The 23308-nt window shown below is 41.6% G+C and overlaps 1 protein-coding gene across 12 annotated transcripts in view; it reads right to left on the reverse strand.

Moving 5' to 3' along the window:
• Rcbtb2 (RCC1 and BTB domain containing protein 2) overlaps positions 1 to 23308 on the reverse strand; it is a 60865-nt gene that overhangs the window by 31783 nt on the left and 5774 nt on the right. For 6 of the 12 annotated variants that reach the window (XM_052732776.1, XM_052732770.1, XM_052732767.1 and 3 more), the window contains exons 2-11: positions 19317 to 19397; positions 16315 to 16410; positions 15831 to 15895; positions 14437 to 14590; positions 8640 to 8795; positions 6585 to 6735; positions 4117 to 4283; positions 2325 to 2483; positions 2092 to 2199; positions 296 to 438 (exon numbers count right to left, since the gene is read on the reverse strand). In XM_052732776.1, coding sequence (XP_052588736.1) covers positions 296 to 438; positions 2092 to 2199; positions 2325 to 2483; positions 4117 to 4283; positions 6585 to 6735; positions 8640 to 8795; positions 14437 to 14544 — 992 coding nt within the window. In that variant the 5' untranslated portion in view covers positions 14545 to 14590; positions 15831 to 15895; positions 16315 to 16410; positions 19317 to 19397. The remainder of the gene's footprint in view (positions 1 to 295; positions 439 to 2091; positions 2200 to 2324; positions 2484 to 4116; positions 4284 to 6584; positions 6736 to 8639; positions 8796 to 14436; positions 14591 to 15830; positions 15896 to 16314; positions 16411 to 19316; positions 19398 to 23308) is intronic. The other 6 variants (XM_052732768.1, XM_052732771.1, XM_052732777.1 and 3 more) reach the window with 4 other exon arrangements.

The following is a 23308-nucleotide window of genomic DNA, read 5'->3' on the forward strand; positions in this document are numbered from 1 at the left end:
AAGCACTCACTACCACCTTCCCTTTGAGGAGGGGAACAAAAGCAAGGAGAGAGCACTCAGCCGACGACGACGTGCACACAGAGCTCTCCTGACAGTTCACTGCGGTCTGCACGGGCAGCACTGGGGGACAGTGACATACAGGCACGCGACACAGGAGCGCCATGTCCCCAACAACTCCCAAGGCAACTTCAACAAGGAATGAACAATCTGGCTAAAGAGTAGTCCAATGCTAAGAGTGACTTCCCATAATTCCACACTAAACACCATGGAGGTGATTTGGAAATGTCCACCTTACCTGTCCTTTTCCACAATAACAGGGGTAGGGTAGGACTGGTTACTTTTATTGCCAGTGCCCAACTGGCCATAAGAATTTGCACCCCAAGCATACACTTGACCTTCATCTGTTAATACTAATGTGTGTGCGTAGCCACAGGCAACCTAGAAGGACAAAAGACAAATCTTGTCAGGTCTGCAAGTAAAGGGTAACGTTTCACTTTTACAAAAGAGGTTAAGACTAAATGGAAGCCGAGGAAGGGCAGACTGCCCCTAAGGGCAGACAGTGAAAGAACCAGTACTCTCTGGGAGTAGCGCAGGCCCAGCTGAGTGGCCGGTGCTGCAGAGATCACCCCCAGTACTTCCGCTGGCTCAGCCCACTGCAGTGAGCTCTCCAGCAGCACTCGCTACTCCCGGAGAACCCAGGGCTGTGAGGCCAGGGTAAGACACAGACACCTAATTCTTTCTTCTAGTTATTGAAGGAAAACATGCTTACTGTGGAAAATGGAGGAAAGAAGCTCTCTGGTGTCAAGAGGGTGTTTCTCTGTGCAGTCCTGGCTGTCCTTGAACTCACTCTGTAGCCCAGGCTGGCCTCAAACTCAGAGATCCGCCTGCCTCTGTCTCCTGAGTGCTGGGATTAAAGGCGTGTGCCACCACTGCCAGCTTGAAAAGTTCTCAAGACCAGGAATTGAGAAGTTTTTTTCCCAACTTTTCAGATATAAAAATATGCACTTATGGGGCTGAAGAGATGGTTCAGTGGTTAAGAGCACTGGCTACTCTTCAAAGGACCTAGGTTCAATTCCCAGCACCCACATGGCAACTCACACCTGTCTATAACTCCAGTTCCAGGGGATCTGACACCCTCACACAGACATACATTGCAGGCAAAACACCAATGATCATAAAATAAAATTTAAAAAAAAAAAGAAAACAGAAAGAAGAAACATGAACGTACAAATTTTTAAGTGGTAGCATATGTAGCTATCTTTTATCTTTTTAACCTAAAGTTACTTTGACATTGCTTTCTCCCCACTATTAAAAATTCTTTGTAAAGCCTGGCAGTGGTGGTGCACACTTTTAGTCCCAGCTCTTAGCAGGCAGATGGTGGCAGATCTCTGTGAGTTCGAGCCCAGCCTGGTCTACAAAGTGAGTTCCAGGACAGCTAGGACTGTTACACAGAGAAACTCTGTCTTAAAAATAAACAAAACAAAACAACAACTTTGTAAGCTGGTTGTGGTGGCACACACATGTAATCTCTACAGGCAGGAAGCTGACTGCAGCAAGAGGTTCACAGGTATGTCCTGAGTGAACAGTGAGACTCTGTCTCAAGAACAGCATCACCATCAATCTCATTCGTAAATTATACAATGCCTATCCTTTTTATTAAACTTACTTTTCTTACATTCTTCTTAACCATTTTTGTCTATTCTCTCCCCAAGAATTCCTTTGTTAAGATTATAACTATTAATGCATATTAATGGATTTCACTATGACTGAACTAATTTTATATGAGACTTTCTCTTTGGTTCCATAGGAGAATTCTCTAAGAGTGGAATTACAGGTAAAAAGGCATGAAAAAATTTTAAAACTGTTGGCATATATGCTCTCAAAGATTCTTCAGGAAAGGGTGTGCAACTTGCTTGGTACAGTTCACAAAACTGATAGAGAAACAGCATCTCTATAAACAGGTACACCTTAGTTCAAGGCAAAGGGGGCTTTAACCTTTACTTCAACAGAAGCATCAAACCAGCTGAACTTCCCATGTGTATAAGAAAACCGGGACCCAGTGCACTGCACACAGACCACCAGGAGACGTACCCGCTGGACACGGATGCCTTGCAGGGCTGCCACTCTACAGGGGGTTGGCTGGTTGCCACTGCTACCCAGACCCAGCTGTCCATTCCCATTGTAACCCCAGACATAGACCTGGGGAAAGATAAGAACCATAGCACTCAGCAGTTCAGTTCTGTTGTTGAGAAGCATGCCATGCTTATATGACACTAAGGAGACAAAGAAAACTTTTGAAACCAAGTATGAAGTAACCTTCCTACCTCTCCAGTGTCCACAACGGCCATGGAACACATCTGCCCACATGCTATGTTCATAACTACTTTATTCTGCAAACATCCAGTGACTCTTCGAGGAATGGGCTGATTAGCGGTTGATCCAGAGCCTACCTGCCCAGAGTTATTATAACCCCAGGCAAATACCTATGTGAAAAAGAAGACTGATAAACAAAACACATGTTTGATAAAGTGTCTCAGCTGTACATTGACATGTGCTCAGGGCATCTCACCATCCTGTCAAAGAGCTTCCTTCCCCACTGGTCTCACAATATAGGCAGAGAAAGTATTATTTTATAACGCTTGTGTTATCTCTACAAGAGTAACAATTATAATACAAAATACCTGCCCACTGCAGCCATATTTTTCAACATTTTGGGACTTTTTTTATTTTGCAAATAAGACCTTTGTTATAGCATTATAAAAGTAATAATGAGTCCTTTTAAGATTTGAAATGATTGAAGTCCTTACTACATACAGGGATATATCATAATACAACCATCATGATAAAAGGTTGCTACCAAGAATAAGGCTGAGTCTGAGGGGCAGTTATCTTAAACATCCCCGCTTAGCTCATCATAACTACTTTGGTTAGTTTTTTGACAATCTGGCACAAGCTAGATGTGATGGCTATTCTTGGTTGTAAACAAAACCCAAATTGTTGAACATTTGTGAGGGTTTTTTTTTTTGTTGTTGTTGTTGTTGTTGTTTTTAATTAATTAAATCACCAGAAGTACGAAGACCCACTTCTACTCTGGATCTCTGAGGTAAGAAGATACACCTTTTATTCAGATCTTTTGAGGTGGGAAGATCCACCTTTAATCTGGGCCACACCTTCTGGTGGCAGCCTATATAAAGGTCATGGAAGAAAAAGCTTGCTCTCTTTGCCGGCTTGTTCTCGCTTCACTAATGAGCATACTCCTCCACTGGCATTAGAGCCTACTTCTTTAGGATTCCAGTATATACTGAAGACCAGCTAAGGCATCCAGCCTTGTGGCCTGAAAAAGAACTGTATTACTGGACCTTCTGTTGGTAGGTAGCCATTGTTGGACTAGCTGGACCACAGACTGTAAACCATTCTAGTAAATCCCATATATATATATCTTATCTGTTTATATCTATCGATCTACCATATATATATGTATATATATATCTATAGATCCCATCTACATATTTATATATCTAAATCCCCTATCTATCTTATTATTCATGTATATACATATATATACATAATGATTAGATATAGATAGATGGATGGAAGGATAGATAGATCCCTTTTTAAGTTCTGTTCCTCTAGAGCACCCTGGGAAGAGTTATCTGGGAAGAGAAACTCAATTGAGAAAATGCCTCCTTCGGATTGTCTACAGGCAAGTCTATAGGGTATTTTCTTGATTAATTATTGGTGTGGCATGGCCCAGGCCACTGAAGACAGTGCCATCTCTGAGCTGGTGGTTCCGAGAGGTATAAGAAAGCAGGCTGAGAAAGCCAGGGGGAGCAAGCCAGTAAGTAGAGTTCCTCCATGACCTCTGCTTCAGTTTTGCTTCCAGATTCCTGTCTTGAGTTCCTACCCTGATTTCCCTGGACTGTAGCCTGTAAGGCAAATAAAACCTTTCTTCCCCAAGTTGCTTTTGATCATGATGTTTTATCATAGCAATGCAAAGCAAACTCAATTTTATTGATTTTATTGCCTAGTCATATTTTGGGGGCAGTTAAAGGAATCTATAGAACATATTATAAAAAAAGAAAAAAAAATCAGTGAGTTTGTGCTAATTATCCTCACCTCTCCATCAGATGTTAGGACCAAAGAATGATAAGACCCGCAGGCAACCTCAATGACTTGTTTATTTGACAAATTAGTAGAGATATGGCAGGGCACTAAACCATGATTCGTTGTTCCATTGCCCAGCTGGCTATAAGCATTGTGACCCCAGGTAAAGACTTCTCCATCTGAAAATAAAGAAAGATGAACAGCCTTCACAACACATCCTTCTCTATAGGAGACTACAACACGTCCCTCAGCTTCCACAGACGGAAACTAAGAGTCAGCTTCAAAGGTGGCTCGACTTCCTCCTTCCAAATTCACTTTGTGACAAAATCTATTTGGAAACCCAAACTGCCTTCTATGTGAAAGCAACAAAATGGAATTTAACTCTATGAAGTTTAAAAATAGCGAAAAGATGATTTCTGAATAAATAAAACACTAAAATAAAGCAAAGAAAATAGTACATCAAAAGTCAAGAGTGTAAGGTGTTACTTAACTCTTCTAGATCTTCATTTCCTTTAGAGAAAGATGACCAAATATATTTTAAAATTGTACTACTTGTGCAATTATAAAAATTCATAGAACATATGTGCAATTTACAGATAAAAAATCATAGCATGTTTCCCCAAAAGCCCTGCATATATGTATCCTACCCTACATATAAGAATTTGTTTTCTGATTCTGAACTTTGAAGAACTAAGTCACATGTATGCTCCCTGTCATCTGTGTTTTCTACATTACTTAAGTTATATTATGAGTGTACTTCATTTGATCGTCAGGTTTGACTTTCTTTGTGATATACAAATTGCTATAGAACTTGCCCAATGAATGTTCATTTGATAATTCAATTGCTCACTGGGTCTTTCCCAAATCTTCTATGTTGTCTGTAGATCTTTTTTCCTCTGTCGATGTTTTGCTTTCTGTAATTCTTTTCTGATATTCCAACAGCTCATGTTTAATAATCACCGTCTGCCACTCCTACTGGGTCTCACGCATTAGACCCTACAGGAGGTTGGTGGTTTGGACTGAGCTCTCAGTGCTGCACCCAGCCAAAGTGGGTGCTCACTTGTGCTCACTTTCCACATCAGCAAGCAAGGCTGCATTGTTATCTGACCTGAGAAACCAAGGGGGAGGGTGCCAAGAGGCAAGTTCCAAACAGGACAGCTTCAGCCTATAAATCCCCAGCTTTCCTCTGCTGACATCACTTCTCTGGACACGGCCAACCTCCTGCTCAGCTGATGGCAACAGGCACGTTACAGGGGTGAAGCATTATTCAATCCTAGAACTGCAAGGAAAGGCCAACCACAGTCTGCAAGCTGCACTTGTAGCTCTGTCTCCTGCCACATCCACGTGCCTTGGGCCCACATACTGTGTGTCAGACCACGTGCTGCTGCTCACTGACACTGACAAGCTGTTTCTGGAGATCCTCCCAGGCTTCCAATGGAGGTGACTTGCTCTAAAAAGGATGTGCATTCACTTTTACAGCACCCTTTGATAAAGTCCATGCCTCTAATTCAAGGCCCGAGACTTAGACCATCTGGTCTACCGTGACACAAACCTGCTGCAAATTCTGGGGGACGGTTTGTTTCATTTTCTCTTTTTCCTTCTCTGGGATGCTCCAAGCAAGAAATTCTCCTCTTCAATCCTTAGGAAGTGGCAAATCCTGTGCTAAGGGTGTGGCTTTTGCCGTCCCAGCCTATGGGAGGTCTCCTATTATACTTCAGTTACACGGGACCTTGACCTCTTGACCTGTAACCTTTCACCTAAAGAGTACAAACTATAGCTCAGCATCAGCTGGGCAGGTGGGTACCTCAAAAGCAGGCCAGCTTCACAGTCTCCTCCAGCCTCACGTGACTATTCCTGTTTCCTCACCTTACCTGACGCTGCCTTCCCTTAAGACTTCAGCTGTCTTTTTTTTTTTTTTTTTTAAAATGAAGAAATGGTCTGAATCATCTTGCCTATTACTGGAAACTCCCGCCCAAATTGCCAGAACTTATACCTCAAAGGCAAAATTTAATTCTAATTCTGTATAACTCTGAGTTTGCAACGTAGCCAAGAGAATGTTTTCTCTATACTACTAAGGCAAACTTCTATCAGCCACTTACTCAATGTAAGAATTACAGAATGCTTAGAGGAATGGAGGAATCACCATTTGGTCTCTCAATTTACAGGCCAGGAATCTAAGAAGTGTAGGCTTCCTAAGATCCAAAGCAAGCAGAGTTCTCACACAGTAATTACACTTACCGAGTGGGGAACGGAAGGGCTGTGTGCACTCTTTCATCCGTTGGGACACCCTGTGTTAAACTACCATTCTCGGCTGCTCAAGTACAGCCATACTCCATGTTCCCAATGCATGGACAAGCTCACAGAGCAGAGCCAGCAACTCTTGCTCAATCAGAAAGTTTGCTCTCAATTTTCAGGGCATCCTGGTCTTATTTCTTAACAAACAAGCAATACCCTAAACCTATCCATTGAGTTCCTATTACCTGTTGTTGCAAGAACGATGTGTGGGCCACTGCCATAGCCGAGGCTGGCTATCTTTTTGCCAGTTAAAGAATCCAGTCTCCGAGGCTCAATGGTGCTCTGAACGTCACCTACCCCCAGACAGCCACTGCAGTTTGTGCCGAGCACAAAAATCTGTGGACAAAACACTCAGTTCAAGGAGGCAATTTCTGAAAAGTCTGTAAGCTAACTCAAGCAACCTTCCTAAAGGAAACTGTCTTGTTACAGAATACATAAAAGTTGGCTTTTCAGCCAAGTGGTGGGGGTGCACGCCTTTAATCCCAGCATTTGGGAGGCAGAGGCAAGCAGATCTCTCTGAGTTTGAAGCCAGTCTGGTCTACAAAGCAAGTTCCAGGACAGCCAGGACCACAGAGAGAAAGCTTATCTCGAAACAAAACAAATTGCTTTTCCATACTTCTGTTAAAGGTTTCATTTCTTTATCCTCCTCCCACACACGCACACACACACAAGGTACTTACAAACCCATTACTAACAATACAGTGGTTGAAGTAGGCGAGTGACTAATGTATGCTTTCTGGACAAATCTATAGCTCATAGATGCCAATTAAAATGTAAAAAAAATGAGAAAATAATTCTAATAGAAAAACAGATAACAGAAAACTGAATTCATGTGATGTAAACATGATTAAGGAAAATAGAAGCACAACACTTATTGTATATTAAACGTATATTCATGTGCAATTTGGTTCCTTTCTGAACTATTATGTATCATTGATCTTGGCCCTGGCAATACATATATTTTAATACTTGTAAACTATTAAAAAGGTTTATTGGAGTCGTGTATGGTGACAATATGCCTGTAGCTTGGAGACTAAGGAAGGAAAATCATGAGTTTGAGACCAGCCTGTGCTGCATAGGGACCCTATGTCCACAAGAAAGGAAACACTCTTCGACGGTGGTGGTGGTGGGTATTTTGCACTAATTCTTTCAGTCAGAACGGCAGTGGGTGCTGCAGTACATGCTTTTGCCTTCTCAGTCAGAATGGAGAAGTCATACTGGCTTTTTTTTTTCTTCTGTATGTCTGTTCTTCTGCCTTTAACAAAATTCAGAAAAAGCAAGCAAGCCTGAACTTATTTAAAGGGAAAAATGATTCCTTTAAAGTAGTAATTTGCCAGTATTTGCCCTTGATATGGGAACTTTTACTTATTCCTAATGTCACAAAATAATAGTAATAGTAACTTCTATTTTGATGTAACTTCTCCCCACATATTAGTATAAAAGACAGCATTGAATCTGTCATTGCCAAAGTACTAGTGGATGTATAGTTCAGTTTTGCTGTTCTTTGAAACACAATACTACTAAGTTTCTAATGGAATTTCAATGTTATTTTGGTGTGTTTATGACCACTACGCCTATTTCTTATTAAAAAGCTGTTACCTCTAAAGAACTGTGCAGGATTTCACTGAAAAGTCTGAAGATGCAAAGAGAGAATGGCCTGGTTTAACAGACGACATTTTTTTTTAACACTCCTTACTGTGATCACAGACAAGAAAAATGTTCCAAGTGCGCTGTACGTTTTTTGATGAATGTTTTAGGCTTGCATTGAAACTTGAAATGTATGAGCAGAATGAGACAATCTTTACAATCAGAATTGAGAAGTGTTACAGTTGAATGGCCTTGTGCTGTAGCAATAAAATGACCAAGTGCAATGACTTTAATAAAATCATCTTTCAAAAGTTGCTGCTATGAATATTTTTAGTTACGAAATTCTATCCTTGTTTAGTCTACCTTGCCTTCAGTGACTTAATGTGATGCAGTTGATGTTTTGACAATCTAACATTCCAAAATCCATATGTATGTGTGTGTGTGTGTATATTTATATATATATGCACACACATACACATACACATACATATCTCAGAATAGTATACTAATTTTTTTTACAGGTACTGTTAAAAGAAAGGAAATGAAAGGAAATGAAAAGGAAAGGAAATTTCCCTCAAAAAGAAAAACTACTAATAAAAAAGAATTGTATTGCTAAAAAAAATACAGTGGTTGAATTTTTTCTTCAAAGTTACCTCATCGTTGACTGTAGTGTATAAAACTTCATTACCAGCACTGCCGAAGACACAAGCCTGACGGATTGACTGCAGTTCTTCCTCAGAACAAAGGGAAAAAATTGGCCACTTTCCCACATCTAACATCTTCAATGATGACAGGGTAGCCTGTACTGGCTGAAAGGAACAAGACTTATGTACTGAGACAACCAATTAAAACAAACAGAAACAGTTCTTGACTCTTGTTTCTGCAGGGTAAACTGGCTTCAAGAGGAATAACCCACATCTGCTGCTATCTGTTGCTGAGAGCCCATGGGTACCGGTGGCCTGGGCAAGATGAGATCTCAAAGACACCCAACGCATCCAAGCCTGGACCTTGGCCAGCTGAATGTTAGCAACACATTAAATAGTAGCTATGGTTTGCACGTGGCTGCAGGAACAGGCTGGTTCAGCAAGTACAGGCTGGAGGAAGGAGGGTGGCCACTACATCTGCTGTCCCTATGTACGGTTCCTCTAGCAAACAGATGTGGGTTTCTCTCGGGGGAAGGATGGGAGATTAGCTAACAGTGTAACACATATGCAGTCTGGCTAACAGTATAGTTCTTAGGTCTTGTAGCAAGGTTGTCCCTCAGGGAGACCTGGCCTTCCCTTCATTCAAGGGGTTCTGGGTCTGTAAACTGGCTCCTCCAAAAACTGACTGATGGGCCATGGATCCCCATTACTACAATCAAATGTAGCAATTCTTTCCTTTGTTCTAGAGTCTTATGCATGTATAGATCAGACAAAAACAAACTCATCTATTTCATCCCAGGAAACACCATTATTGATTTGCCAGTCCCAAAAATCCAATGCAAGGATCACACCATCATAAAAATCTCTTTCCCTGTGCTGCCCATTATGGGTCAGGCCATTGTGGACATTGCTTTGCCTATGATGCACACTATGGGGGTAAGCATGTTCATCTTGCCTTTGGTGATGTTTTGCTGCCTCCTGGCCCCTGCTGCTCTGGGACCCATTAAGTGCATCATATTTAATGCATCCAACTGAGCAGCAGCATCTCCCACTCCAAGGTCTGGCCCAAGGAAAAGGGTGACAACAAAGCTCTTCAAAAGTGCTGGCATCCCTCCCACACTTTTGCATCTTACAGTATTAGTGAAGGGCATGTCTTCTGGGCCCGCACATTGTGGAGGATTAGGTTTTAAGCAGGGAATCCAGTTTCCCTACACCGTAAAATTCCTTTATTAACAATAAAACAAGAATATCAGTCCCATTCTCAGTAGACCACCTTTCCCCAAATAGTTCAACTAACCAATCAAATAGACCCTTGGTACCTTTTTAAAAAAAACCTGTGCAAGGTTCAATAGTAAACCGAGAATCTCTGTTCAATGGGCTCATATTGACAAACTCAGCTTGATTCATTCTCTGTTCCTCCTACCATTATCCCACACCCTTAAAGTCCACTGCCACACACACTCTCCAGACTTCTGCTTGAATACATTATCAAGCTCATTAGGTTCTCCTGGTGCAGTGCACCTCCTCATGGACCACATGTTCAGCTTCCCAAACACTCACTGGGAGGCAAAAACCAGTAGTTATTCAGTCCACAAGGTGTGGACTCAGTAGTCCCAATCAGACACTGGAAGCACAAGAAGTTCCTGGAGAACCAGTGGTCCCTAGTCCATAACGGAAGCCTGGAAACCCTGGTTCTTCTCAGAGGACTCAGCAGCGGCGGCGGGACAAATCAACTTGGTGGCAGAGGGAAAGCCAAGGAGCATGAAGGGAAATAGCTCTTTATCTAGTCTGCTACCTGTAGATGCCACCCACTATCAGGGTGGGCCTTCCCACATCAATCAAGGCCATCAGGATGCTTCTTCAGGTGAGGCTTCCTACTCAAGTGATTCTAACATGTGACAAGTTGACACTCAAACCAACCATAGCATGGAGAACCATCTAGGTAGCTTACGTGCTCATTAGCACTGACAGCCACAGCTAGCTGGCAGAAACAACTACGTGTATTAACACTTTCGGAGACTCAAAAGTCGCAAGTCAAGGTGTCAGCTAGCTTGCCTTCCAAGAGCTGTCAGGGAAAGATCTAGTCCAGGCTCCCCTTCTTGGCTTGCAGAGGGCTCTCTTCCCTCTGTCTGTCTGCACTGCCTGCAGATGTGGACCTGTGTCCAATATTCCCCTTCTAATAAACACATAAGTCAGACTGGATTAGGGCTAGCTTTAATGACTCATCTTAACTAAGCTAATTACTTCTTCAATGACCTAGTCTCCATATGAACTGATTGCACTCTGAGGTCTTGGTTTTGGACTTAGGCACATAATCTTGGCGGGCCATGAAAACCTCAACAGTGCAAGATAACTTCATGATCGTGTGCACTCTCCAAAGTGGTCTTCAAAGACAGTTGTTATTTATCTGTAAAATGGAGACACTTACTTACTCAATTAATGAAGGAGACCCTCAAACAGCGGGTGTTCCCTCCTGGACCCTGGGTTAGGCACAAACCACACCCAAATGCCTGTTTTCACAGAGACATCTTTTATTAAGCGGGGAGGCAAAGTTAAAGTGGCTGCTTTCTGCCGGGCGGTGGTGGTGCACGCCTTTAATCCCAGCACTCGGGAGGCAGAGGCAGGTGGATCTCTGTGAGTTCGAGGCCAGCCTGGGCTACCAAGTGAGTTCCAGGAAAGGTGCAAAGCTACTCAGAGAAACCCTGTCTCGAAAAACCAAAAAAAAAAAAAAAAAAAAAAAAAAAAGTGGCTGCTTTCTGACTCAGGCAGAAAAACAGCAGCAAATGACCCTGCAGGTGTCATTTTTAAGAAGAGAAAATGGGAAGGCCTGTGTCAGGACGGGCTAGGATACTGTGGAATGTTTTGGTTGGGTATGTTAATTAGGTGAACCAAAGGGGGCTTTTGATTGCTGGACTTCAATACTTTGATTAGCTGGACCTAAGCAGTCAGCCTCAGGAGGAGAGGAGATTGCCAAATAAAGGAACAGACCTTGGTGGCCAGCTTTAGGGATGTAATCTAATGGTTTAGCAAGGCAGCGGGAATGGGGGAGAAGGGCAAGGCCTGCCAGAGCCATGTCTGCCTCACTTGAGATGGCCAGAGTTCCTTCATTTAAGTTTTGAATTTTAAAAATATGCATATATTTTGTAAATATAACAGCCCTTATTCCATCGAATGATATTTTTAAGTATTTTCCAGAAAAAAACACCAAACTCATATTTAATTTAAAAGAGTAAAGATTTTCTGAGCTCTTTCTCACTAGCTGTTAAACAAACCTTACTAAGAAGATCTGAGAGGCCAGCCACTTGCTTGTTTCCAATCTGAGAAAGCATTTATCCCTCCACCTTGGAGGCCAGCGAGCCTGTCTGGGCTGGCCTGCAGGCACCCACCCTCATTACTGTGGTACTCTGGGGCTTTTACAGACTGTCTAGCACAGTCTTGAGCAAAAAACCAGGGGCAGCCTCCTTCATCACCACACCATTGCTGTTGTGAATGATGGCAAGTATACAGTAAATTCTGATTAAAACTGTCTTAAGGGCCAGGTGGTGGTGGTACAGGCCTTTGATTCCAGCACTTGGGAGGCAGAGGCAGGTGGATCCCTGAACTCAAGGCTAGCCTGGTCTACAGAGCGAGTTCCAGGACAGCCAAGGCTACACAGAGAAACCCTGTCTTGAAAAACCAACTAACCTGACATCTCACATCTACAAGAAGCTGCAATTGTATGGATGTATAGAACAGGTCCCTACTTTCATTGTGGCTATTTCAGGAAACTGAAGACTTTATATGGTAGTGTTGTATTAATTTGGAAATCAGAGTTTTTAGGTAAAAGAGAATTCTTTCTTAGAGACACTTTGTTTACTGTCAAAGCTGGACATAGAACTGTGATATGAGATTTTAGTCTAAGCATCTGTTTTAAATTACCTACCTCCTCATACCATGAAGGAATCTCTGCTTTATTTTTTTCCTTCTGTAAATTTTAAGAAGAATAAAGTTTGAAATGTGGCATAAAGAATCTAAAGGAGATGTTATTAATGGTCTTCTACAGTTTTTCTATATTATCTCCTCATACCATGAAGGAAAGCTCTGCTTTATTTTTTTCCTTCTGTAAATTTTAAGAAGAATAAAGTTTGAAATGTGGCATAAAGAATCTAAAGGAGATGTTATTAATGGTCTTCTACAGTTTTTCTATATTATCTCTAGTCTTCACATTATCAGACCATAGATTTCGCCACATAATCCCACAAGATCAGTCCCTTCAAGGTAGGTGAGAACAGACAGAGGCCCATGTGCCCACATCACCTGAGTGATGTAGTTCCCCTAAGAAGGCACAGTGCTGGGGGCCTCAAGTCTGTGCAGCACACTCACAGAGCCCTTAATGGCTGCTCGGCCTGCACTGCCAAGATACAATGACTGCTTACTTACTACCTCAGCTGTTTCTCCTTTCAAGCATGTTTTTGGATTTGATCCTGTCCTTTGCTACAATATCAAGTAGTTTCATGAATACTGAGAATTGAATGGTAAATTCCAACCAGTTCCTAAACACTTCTGTACAAATCAAAAGCTTGAACATTTTCCCTTGGTCCACCTGTACAGTTGCACACAGTACCCAGCCCATGATTCTGACCAATGGGATTCCAAAGTGTGAATGAGGTTTATGCAATCTGCAGTCCTATATTTATTATGAGATGCTGCTGAGCAGGAGAATATCAGCTATGGTAGAATTACTGAATTAAAGACAAAAATAAGACAATGCCATGCCCTCCTTGGAGGTCACAATCTAATGGGAAGTAGCCACAAACAGCCTGCGTACACCAGACAAGGGGATATATTGCTTTTCAAATCTGTCAGACAACTAGATGCTTGGCAACAGTCATCACAAGTGTATTATTTAAGTCTGTGAGAAAACTATTACATAGGGAACTGATAGCTTAATTTATAAATGCAAATACATTTTGGAGAAAATATTTAATAGTAGTTTCATGGAATTATAGCATTTTGTTCCAGGACACTCAAGAAACAATGTACAAAGATGTACTGCACAGCACATGTAGGAGCCTTGATCATCTGTCAACCATTCTGTGTGCTAGAAATGTCTTCTACCTGCTCTATGCCCACTGTCAGGTGAGGGATTAACTGAAGAGCTTGTGTGCTGGCTAGTTTTTATATCAACTTGACACAATAGGTAGGGTCATCTGTGAAGAGGAAATCTTAAATCAAGAAAATGTCTCCATAGGATTGGCTTGTGAGCACGTCTTATGACTGATGTGGGAGGTCCCAGCCTATTGTAGGTGGTGCCACTGCTGGGCAGGAGGTCCTGGGGTATATAAGAAAACAAACTGGGCAAGTCAGGAGCAAGCCAGTAAGCAGCACCGCTTCATGGCCTCTGCATCAGCTCCTGCCTTCAAGTTCTTGCACTGCGTTCCTGCCCTTGCTTTCCCAGCGATGGTCTGTGATGTGGAAGTGCAAGCCAAAACAAACCCTCTTCTCCCTAAGTTGCTTACGGTCATAATGTTGTTTCACAAAACAGAAACCGTAAAGAGGACAACTGGTCATGAGCAAGAAAATGTGGAGAACTAAACTCTTCAAGGAAATAGAGAGCCTTGCAATCGTCACCATTAAGATGGTGTCTGTTAAATTCAGTTCCAGGGTGATCCAGGTAGCCGCCTGACTAAACAACCACGTCCTGAGCTGTTCCTGTACTTCTCCAGTCACATCCTATCCACCACCCCTACCAGTAGCTGGCATCTCTTTGCAAAATGTAATGAGATGTTAATACTCTATCAAGGAAAACATAATACAGGAAATGCACCTGCCATGAATTAGAGACTAAGACACATCCTGTTAGTCTCATTGTGTGGTCTGGAACAAACAGACGCTGTATCCACTGAGAAATCCACTGAGTGACCACACTGCACATGACCACAGCAAACTGGCAAGCTGTTACAATTCCGTTAAAATACAGCCTATATAGGAAAATCAAAGCGACATGTTGGGCATGTTTAGTAAAACAATGTCTAAAAAAATGCAACACTTTACTTGTTGAGGATTTCCTAGCTGCAACATTTTATACGTAATAAGGTAAATTCACTGCTGACTATGTGAATTCATTTATTTAACTTTATGAAATCTGTTCCCAGGAGGAATTAGGAATTTTTTTATTAACACCTTTTGTGTGTGTACACGTGTGCGCACACGCGAATCAAACTCTGGTCCTCGGCAAGACCAACAAGCACTCATGATTGTTGAGCCATCTCTCCAGAGAGTCCTCTACTATATTTTATAAGTCTCTTGGCTCTATCATTAGTTTTTAAGCTACTTTTACAAATTCCTGCAAGGGTTCACACACAAATATTCGTGTCAGCATGTGGTAAAATTTCAAGTTTGGCTGTTTTGTGTATAATTATTATAATTTATTGAATTTTACCTTTTTTATTTCCTAAAGTAGAAAGAAGACAAAAGAAAGTAACAGTCAATATTAAACTGTTTTATGGAGATGAGCAGATACTTTGTAAATTTAACATGACACAAGATAGCAATCAACAGGCAGGCTGAAAGATATGAAACAATATCCACTGGATACAGGATGGGGGAATAATATTCACTGGATACTGGTTGAAAAAACAATATCCACTGGATACTGGATGGGAAACAATATCCACTGGATCCTGGATGGGAAACAATATCCACTGGATCCTGGATGAGAAACAATATCCACTGGATCCTGGATGGGAAACAGTATCCCACTGGATACTGCATGGGAAACAATATTCATTGGATACTGTATAGACTTAAGCTGGTTGACTGTAATGTTCAGATGTGATGGAAAATAAAAGAGCACGATGAGTTGGAAGCATATCTTCTATGACTATTTTTTTTCAGTGTTTTTCAATATTTGGGAAAGGAATAAACATTATTTAAACAAAGCCTTTTACAGGTCATCATCTGTGAGCAGAAGTCTGTATTCCTTACCAAGTTAAAATGCCACCATCCTAGGGAGCCCTTCCTCAACCCCCAGGTAGCATCTGTTCCTTGCTGGCCCTGTCCACATCCTATATCCCCCAATCAATTATTATTGGTATGTCAGGTACCACACTGCAGCCTCTCCAAGGAAGACTTAGATGATCTCATTGCTCTTCTAATCATGTGAACAACAGATATGGTTCATGCAAAAAAATACACTATAAGGCATGCTTTTTTTCTAACCTGGCCACTTTCTCCACAGAAACCAGGCAGTTCTTCTTCCATATGGACTCAGTCCTGTGCAGTCCCTAGGGAAAAAGTATGTGGTAAAATCAGGAGCCCATGCCAGATGAAGGGACACAGAAAACTGCTTTAGTAAGCAGGGGCCTGTATTCCCAGCATTTGGGAGGCTAAGGAATTAGAAAGAAGCCTAGGCAACAAAGCAAGACCTAGTACCAAACGAACAAAATGACTTTACTCCTAATTAACAGGGAAAGAAGTCCCCAGATGGTGAGTGGGTGACAGAGGAACTAAGCCTTTAGCATGGGAGTCAACAGCTCTAAGCCCTACAAGTAGTTTTCAATGTTCAGGAACTCTTAAGAGAACCATCCTCTTGAAGTCTGGGACGGTCATCGCAGAACAGAGGTCCTTCTATCTAAAAGGAAATTAGCAGAAACTTCCATCTCACAGATGACTTTGCTTTGATTGGGAAAAACAAATTCTAGACCTTGGCCAACTTTTCTGAGACTGGAAAGTTCCAATCACCACGGTGAAGACCAGACTTATGAATTCTCAGCTCCTGAAGGATGTATGATCTGCTAAGCTGGAAAAAACAAAGGAGAAATGAATGAAACAGATGAATAAAATGAATGAACAAATAGATGAATGAATGAATGAATGCAGCTTTGTTGTCCTGGACTTTAGCAACAACAAAAAAGTCTGAAACAAAAGCCATCAAGTATGGAACAAGATCACTGAATATTCTTTCCTTAGCAACTTCCTGCTGTCACATCCAAGGGACAGCAGGGGCAGCCCTATGGAAGACGTGCGGGATATTCACTATGGTTCAGCCATTACACACTAGCTAGCCCAGAGCTAAAAACAATATAAACAAAGCAGTGTGTCCCTCCAAAAGCCAACTTAATAAAACTGTATTTAGTAACATTTATTGTTGTCTGATTTATTAGGTTTGCTCCAATTACTTAAATGCAATGCGCATTGCGAGCTTTTTATTACAGTTTCACCTGGTATTTGCTGCAATAGAACTAGAACTGGAAAAAGACAGACTAAAAATGGCACATGCCTTTAATCCTAGCACTTGGGAAACAGAGCCCAGCCTGGTCTACAGAGTGACTTCCAGGACAGCTAGGGCTACACAGAGAAACCCTCTCTCAGAACATACACATACACATACACACATACATACACACACACACACACACACACACACACACACACACACACACACACACATCAAGCCAGGCAATGGGACTGCATGCCTTCCATCCCAGCACTCAGGAGGCAGAGGCAGGCGCTTCTCTGTGAGTTCGAGGCCAGCCTGTTCTACAGAGCGAGTTCCAGGGCAGCCAAGGCTGTTTACACAGTGAAACTCTGTGCTGAAAAACAAAACAAAACAAAAAATCAAACTGGGCCAAATGTCACCATGGCCCTTATCAATGTTTTATACGTTCTTGATGAAATTTTCCTCAATTTTTTTCCCCAATTGTAAGTAGGTCTTATAGAGAATAATGCATTCAGAAAATCTGAATTTAAAATGAGGACAATGAATAGTAAATATTATTTCTAATGTTTCAATTTTAAAAAGACATGCTTATATTTAAAAGCTCACTTAGGAACTGGACATGAAATTCAGGGTTAAACTATTTGCCTACTCAAAATCAAAACTAAAAGCGATCACTTCAAGTTTTTATCTTGTAAATTTACATGATTTGATCTGGAAAAACATGTTGCCATATTTAATCAACATCACACATTACAGCACTTTGGCATATCTACTGAAATCCTAATCTACTGTTGTGTCTCCTGACTGGTCTTCACACAGGCTGGGCCCTCTGTAGTTCCACAGCACTTCTCTTTGCAACCTCAAGAATGCACAGAGTCTTCCTCACGTCAATTATTCTTGGGTGACTTCTCTCTATTGATTGGCAAGCTCTTTCAGAGAGGAGATCACAATCTGCTTGTTACTATAACCATGTATTACTCAGAATAGAACGTAATGTAAATGTTCCGAGTACTGGGAAATAGAACCAGATATTGGGAGCTGGCATGCCCACTGAGGTACCCTCCCACACCCCCTTGCTGGGGATCAAATCTGGGATCTTGCCGACACAGAGCGAGTATCCTACCACTGACCTACAATCCCTAGCCTAAGGATTTAAGGGGGCCCTCAGCATCACCCTAACTGGAAAACACTTTGCGCACATTTAACCCTAAATTTACTAGAAGAAGAAGAGACAGTTGGGCTTAGGGGCACAGCTCTATGAGAGTGCACTGGGTTAGCACGTAGAGGTTCCAGTTCAATGCCAGCGTCACAGAAACAGAAAGAAGAGACAAGAGAGAGAATGATGAGGAAGAGAAGAACAGAGGAAAAGAATTCAAAGGCGGGGAGGAGGGGATGGGGAGAAGAAAAAGGAGCAAACACAGAGATAACCGCCCTCACCACCCCTTAGGTCTCCCATGGCTAGCAGTGGGGGGTCACTCATATGTGCTAAGATCAGTGATTAGGAATCCTGAGTATTTTTAATTAGAAAAAAAAATGACTCCTTTCAGTATCTTTCTTTGATCACTGTAAGTGTAATCAATTTCTTAAAAAACCTTGATAAAAAGAGTCCACTCTGTTTATTGAACTGGTCAGGTTAAACCGTAACTGTATGCATAGCATATGGAAACTACACATTCAAAGAGGAAATAGTTATAAGAGCCAATTAGAATTGACTGTAATATTAACATAATTTCATGTTATTCAGTGTTAGTCAAAATTCAAAAATAATGTCAAGACTAATTACTAATAATGAAATAATGTAAACACATCTCCTAGTTTTGTTTAAAAAAAAAAAAAACAAACTTGTTTTCCACCATGTCAAAGTGGCACATGTGACAGAGAAAGTTGATTTCTCCAGTTTCTACCACTTGGGGTACGGTGTGTGGCAGTTAGAGCTGTCTCAACCTGTCACCCGCACGATTTTTATGCTATTATTATCAGCGTTGTAAACCACATTCATGGTGTGAAACACTGACATTTACAGTGTGGGTCAGCACCTCATTTCATTTTTGCAATATCCAGATGAGTAATAATAAAAATGAGGCATAATCACAGCCTCCATTTTAGGATGCTTCAGCAATCTGGCCATGGAACCATCAGTCAGATCGGGGCTTGTAATGAAACTGAGGCGTGCTTCCAAAGCTGCTGCTCTTGGACCCTCTAAGCAGGCACGTCCAACCTGCCCCCCATCAGCCGCAAGCATGAGGCAGAGGGCAGCCATGAATGTGCCTAACCCAAATTCAAAATTACCAAAAACATTTTGAGATTTGTTTTGCAGTTTCTTTGTAATGTTGTTCTCGAGCGTGAACCTTGTAAATAATGACATCACAGTCCACAGTTGATTTGCCTGCTCCGATGAAAGGATCATCAAGTTTTCCTATGCCCATCTCAAAGACTTTTACTCTATATACAATGGCTAGGAGCACTCCTTCCATAAACATCTGTACCTGGTTGCTGGAGAGTTCTGGAGCCCCGAATTTGGTCCTTCTAGATCCTTGTAAAGCTGTCTTCTAGAAAAGTTCACAGGACTGAAAATATAAACACACAAATAAATTCTATTAGAGAAATTTAAAAAAGAGAATATTCTATTTTCTGTGGCGATATATTGTGTACCCTAATAAACTTATCTAGGGATCAGAGGGCAGAGCCAGTCACTAGATTAGACATGGGGTGGGGGGCACACACCCTTAATCCTATCACTTGGATAGGATCATCTGGATCTCTGTGAGCTCAAGGCCACACTGGAAACAGAGCCGGCAGTGGTGGCACACCTTCAATCCCAGCACTGGGAAGCACACACGCCTTTAATCCCAGGAAGTGACAGCAGGGTGGAGAAAGGTATATTAAGGTGTGAGGAAACAGGAACTAAGGCAGTTCAGCTGAGATCCTTTCGGGTGAGGACTCAGAGGATTTCAGTCAGAGAATTCATGGAAACAGGATCGGCTGAGGAGTTGGTGAGGTAATCGGTGGTGGCTGTGGTTGCTCTGCTTCTCTGATCTTTCAGTTTTTATCCCAATATCTGGTACCGGGTTTTTTTATTAAAAGGTCATCTAAGATTCGAACAACAATTTTCCAAAGTTAACAATCCATTATTTATTAAAGGAAAATCTTTTTTCCTTTTATTTTTTAATTTCCTATTATTTTTAATAATAAAAAATCAGCAGTAGAGGTACTCAAATATAAAATATTAAAAACTTAAGATGCAACTTTCGAATATTTTTTATAAGTTTCAAGACAAGATTTTAACAGTGTGAGCAATGAAACATATGCAAAAATATATATTAAAGAAAGTTGGTTTGGGAGTTTGGTTTTGGAGCCAGGGCCTTACTATGTAGCCCTGACTGACCTGGAATCCACTCTGTAGATGGAACTCTAGATCCACCTGCCTCTGCCTCCTGCGTACATGTACCACCATGCCCAGGCACCAAATAAAGTCTGACTGTACTCTTCAACAAAAGAGAAGGCACATGAAATATAAGAAAGGCAAACTTCCCACTTCTCTAGTACAGGAAGATTTCCTTCTGCTTCTTCATTTGTTATTGAGATAGGGTTCTTCTGTATAGCTCAGGTTGCCTTCAAATTTGGAATCCTTCTGAATCAACCTCCCCAATGCTATGTTAATAGGCATATGCTTCTCACTCAGCAAGAGCTTTCTTAAAAAAGACATGATGGCATAGGCCACAGAGTAGGAGATCTGTGAAAAAGTGTAAGATATTGCACAGCATGGGAGAAGACAGACGGTCGCAGCATACAGAACTGACCGCTGCCAAGGACTAAAGGGACAGGGTACGGGCTAATCACACAAGTCAGCAATCGCACTGAAAGCTGCTCAACTTCATCACAGAATCATCATGGGAACACAAACACAGTGAGTTCAGCCTTTTCCACTAGACCCACAGAAATTAATCCGGAACAGTGCCCAGTGATAGTGGAGACAAAGGCATACTTGTATAAGGCTAAAAGGAACACAGATTAATTCAATCACTCTAAAGAACAACTCCAGTATTTGGATCACCACAACAACTTTTTTTGTTGGTGTTTTTTTTGATACATATACGGAGTCTGTTATGGTATGGATTTCAAACGTTTCCCCCAAAACTCATGTGTTCAACAGTATCTGAGTGCAACAGTATCTGGAGGTGGACTTTGGGAGGTGATTGGATTGTGAAGACTCTAACCTTATCAAGAGATTAATTGCTGGACTCTTAGCTTCATGGGCTACGGGAAGGTGATGGAAACCTTTAAGGGGTAGGTCCTAAAAGCAGTGGTGGCACACACTTTTAATCCCAGCACTCTGGAGTTAGAGGCAGGCAGATCTCTGTGAGTTCAAGGCCTGTCTTGTTTACAGAGCAAGTTCTAGGACAGCCAAGGCTACACAAAGAAACTGTCTTGAAAAACCATTAAAAAAAAAAAAACAAAAAACGAGGTAGGGAGTATTTGGAGGAAACAGGCTACTGAGGGCATGCTCTGGAAGGATATGTATGTATGTATATTTAATTTTGTGTATGGCTCTTTTATATGCATGTTTGTCTGTGAACCACATTCATACCTGGTACCCACAGTGGCCAGGAGAGGGTGCTGGATCCTGGAGTTAAAAAATGGTTGTGAGTAGCCACGTGGGTGCTGGGAATTGAACCCAAGTCCCTTGAAAGAGCAGTCAGTACTCTTAACTACTGGGCCACCTCTCCAGCCCTAATCGTATATCTTATCCTTGGCCCTTTCCTCTTTCCATTTCCAGGCTGCCAAGAAGTAAGCAGTTCAGCTCCACCATGTATTCCCACTATGATGTGCTTCCTGGCCACGGTCCAAAAGCAACAGGTCTAAAACTGTGAACTAAAGTAAATCTTTCCTCAATGTAAAGGTTTCACTCAGGCATTTTGTCATAGCAACACAAAGATGACTAATATATCACTGAAACAAATTTCATAAAACAATTCTTACCCCTCCTACATGAGATAGTGAATCTTTTTGTTTATACTGCTGTTATTCTGCCCTTCACCACCCTGTCATTCCATCATATTTCAATGTAAAAAAAAATGTTAAAATTACTTCACCCTGTTTAAAAAAATAAAATAAAATAAAGCTAACCTAGATGTACCCTGCAGTAGGAAAACCAGAGAAAACTCCTAAGGAAGAGTACACAGGTCAGCAGAATCTACCAACAGGGATAGACATACCTTCTATCAACTAACATAAATTCTCTAGGGGCTGGGGAGATGGCCCAGCAGTTAAGAGTGTGTCCTGTTCTCCCAGAGGACCAGAGCTTGGTTCCCAGCATCCATGTTGGGTAGTTCACAAATGCTTGTACTCCAGCTACAAGAGATCCAATGCCTTCTTCCAGTCTCTGTGTGCACCCCCCCCACAAATAAATATCTAAAAATAAATTTCTAGATTTAGTAATGTTGAACAAGCCCTACATCACAAAATAATACAAATGGTATGACAGACCATTTGATAAAGCTTCAGAGCACTGAGAAAACATCCATCATTTGTCATATGATGACAACATAATGCATGGCTAGGCTTTCCTGAGAATTCTCACAGAAGAGTTTTGATGAAAACAATGCCAAAGACAAGACTCCACGTAATTAAAACAATGTATTTGTAGACTACCACTTTTCCAGTCACAAGGTAGTTTATTGAGAGTCCCTGTCCTCAGGAAACTCAGGAGTTCAAGGCCATTCTCAGCTACATTGCTGGTTCAAGCCCAACCTGTAAGGGGGATAAGGTTAACCAATATTAAAATCGGAGTACCACCATTTGGACTTTGCCTTTACTAGGGACACAGGAATTTCATAAAATATTGATAATGATGACTCATACACGAAGATTTCTTTTGCCATTTTAAAAGTAAATTAATACTATAGAGTGATACATGCCCGGCAAGGAGAATCTGACCTAGAAAAAAAAATGTTTAATACCTGTCATGCTAGGGTAGCACAAGTGATTTCCCTAACTGCTCTAAACTGGCTTCCAGGTGTCCCTGTTTTTTGCACAGGAAGGCAGTGCTTCTGGAAGGCAGGTAGAGGGCAGTTCTTCAGTGACAGTGTCACAACGTAAGTGGGCCCCTGTGATAGGGATGACAGTGGGTACCCTAACTGTCCTACTGCATGTCACTTCATTGGTTCTGCCTCCCCATCTGCTGCTGTAGGCAATATGCTTCTCCATAGTAAGCTCTGCAAAATAGTTGCCTCTACATTTCATTTGGTTTCAAGTAACAAAAATAACATTCTGGGATCTCACGATTTGATCTACAAACCAGAATGAGAAAGAAGACTGTCTATCAGTGGAAGCTCTTGTCCCTATCTCTGCCTTCCAAGACTCACAGCTGGACACTCAGGAGCCAGCAGCTGGACACTCAGAAGCCAGCAGCTGGACACTCAGGAACTAGCATTCCAGTGTTTGACTAGTAATTCTTCAAAGCCAAATAAATATCAAG

Source organism: Peromyscus californicus, unplaced genomic scaffold (assembly GCF_007827085.1).
Source record: "Peromyscus californicus insignis strain IS unplaced genomic scaffold, ASM782708v3 Scaffold_12__1_contigs__length_115047231, whole genome shotgun sequence".
In the NCBI taxonomy this organism is placed as follows: Eukaryota; Metazoa; Chordata; class Mammalia; order Rodentia; family Cricetidae; genus Peromyscus; species Peromyscus californicus.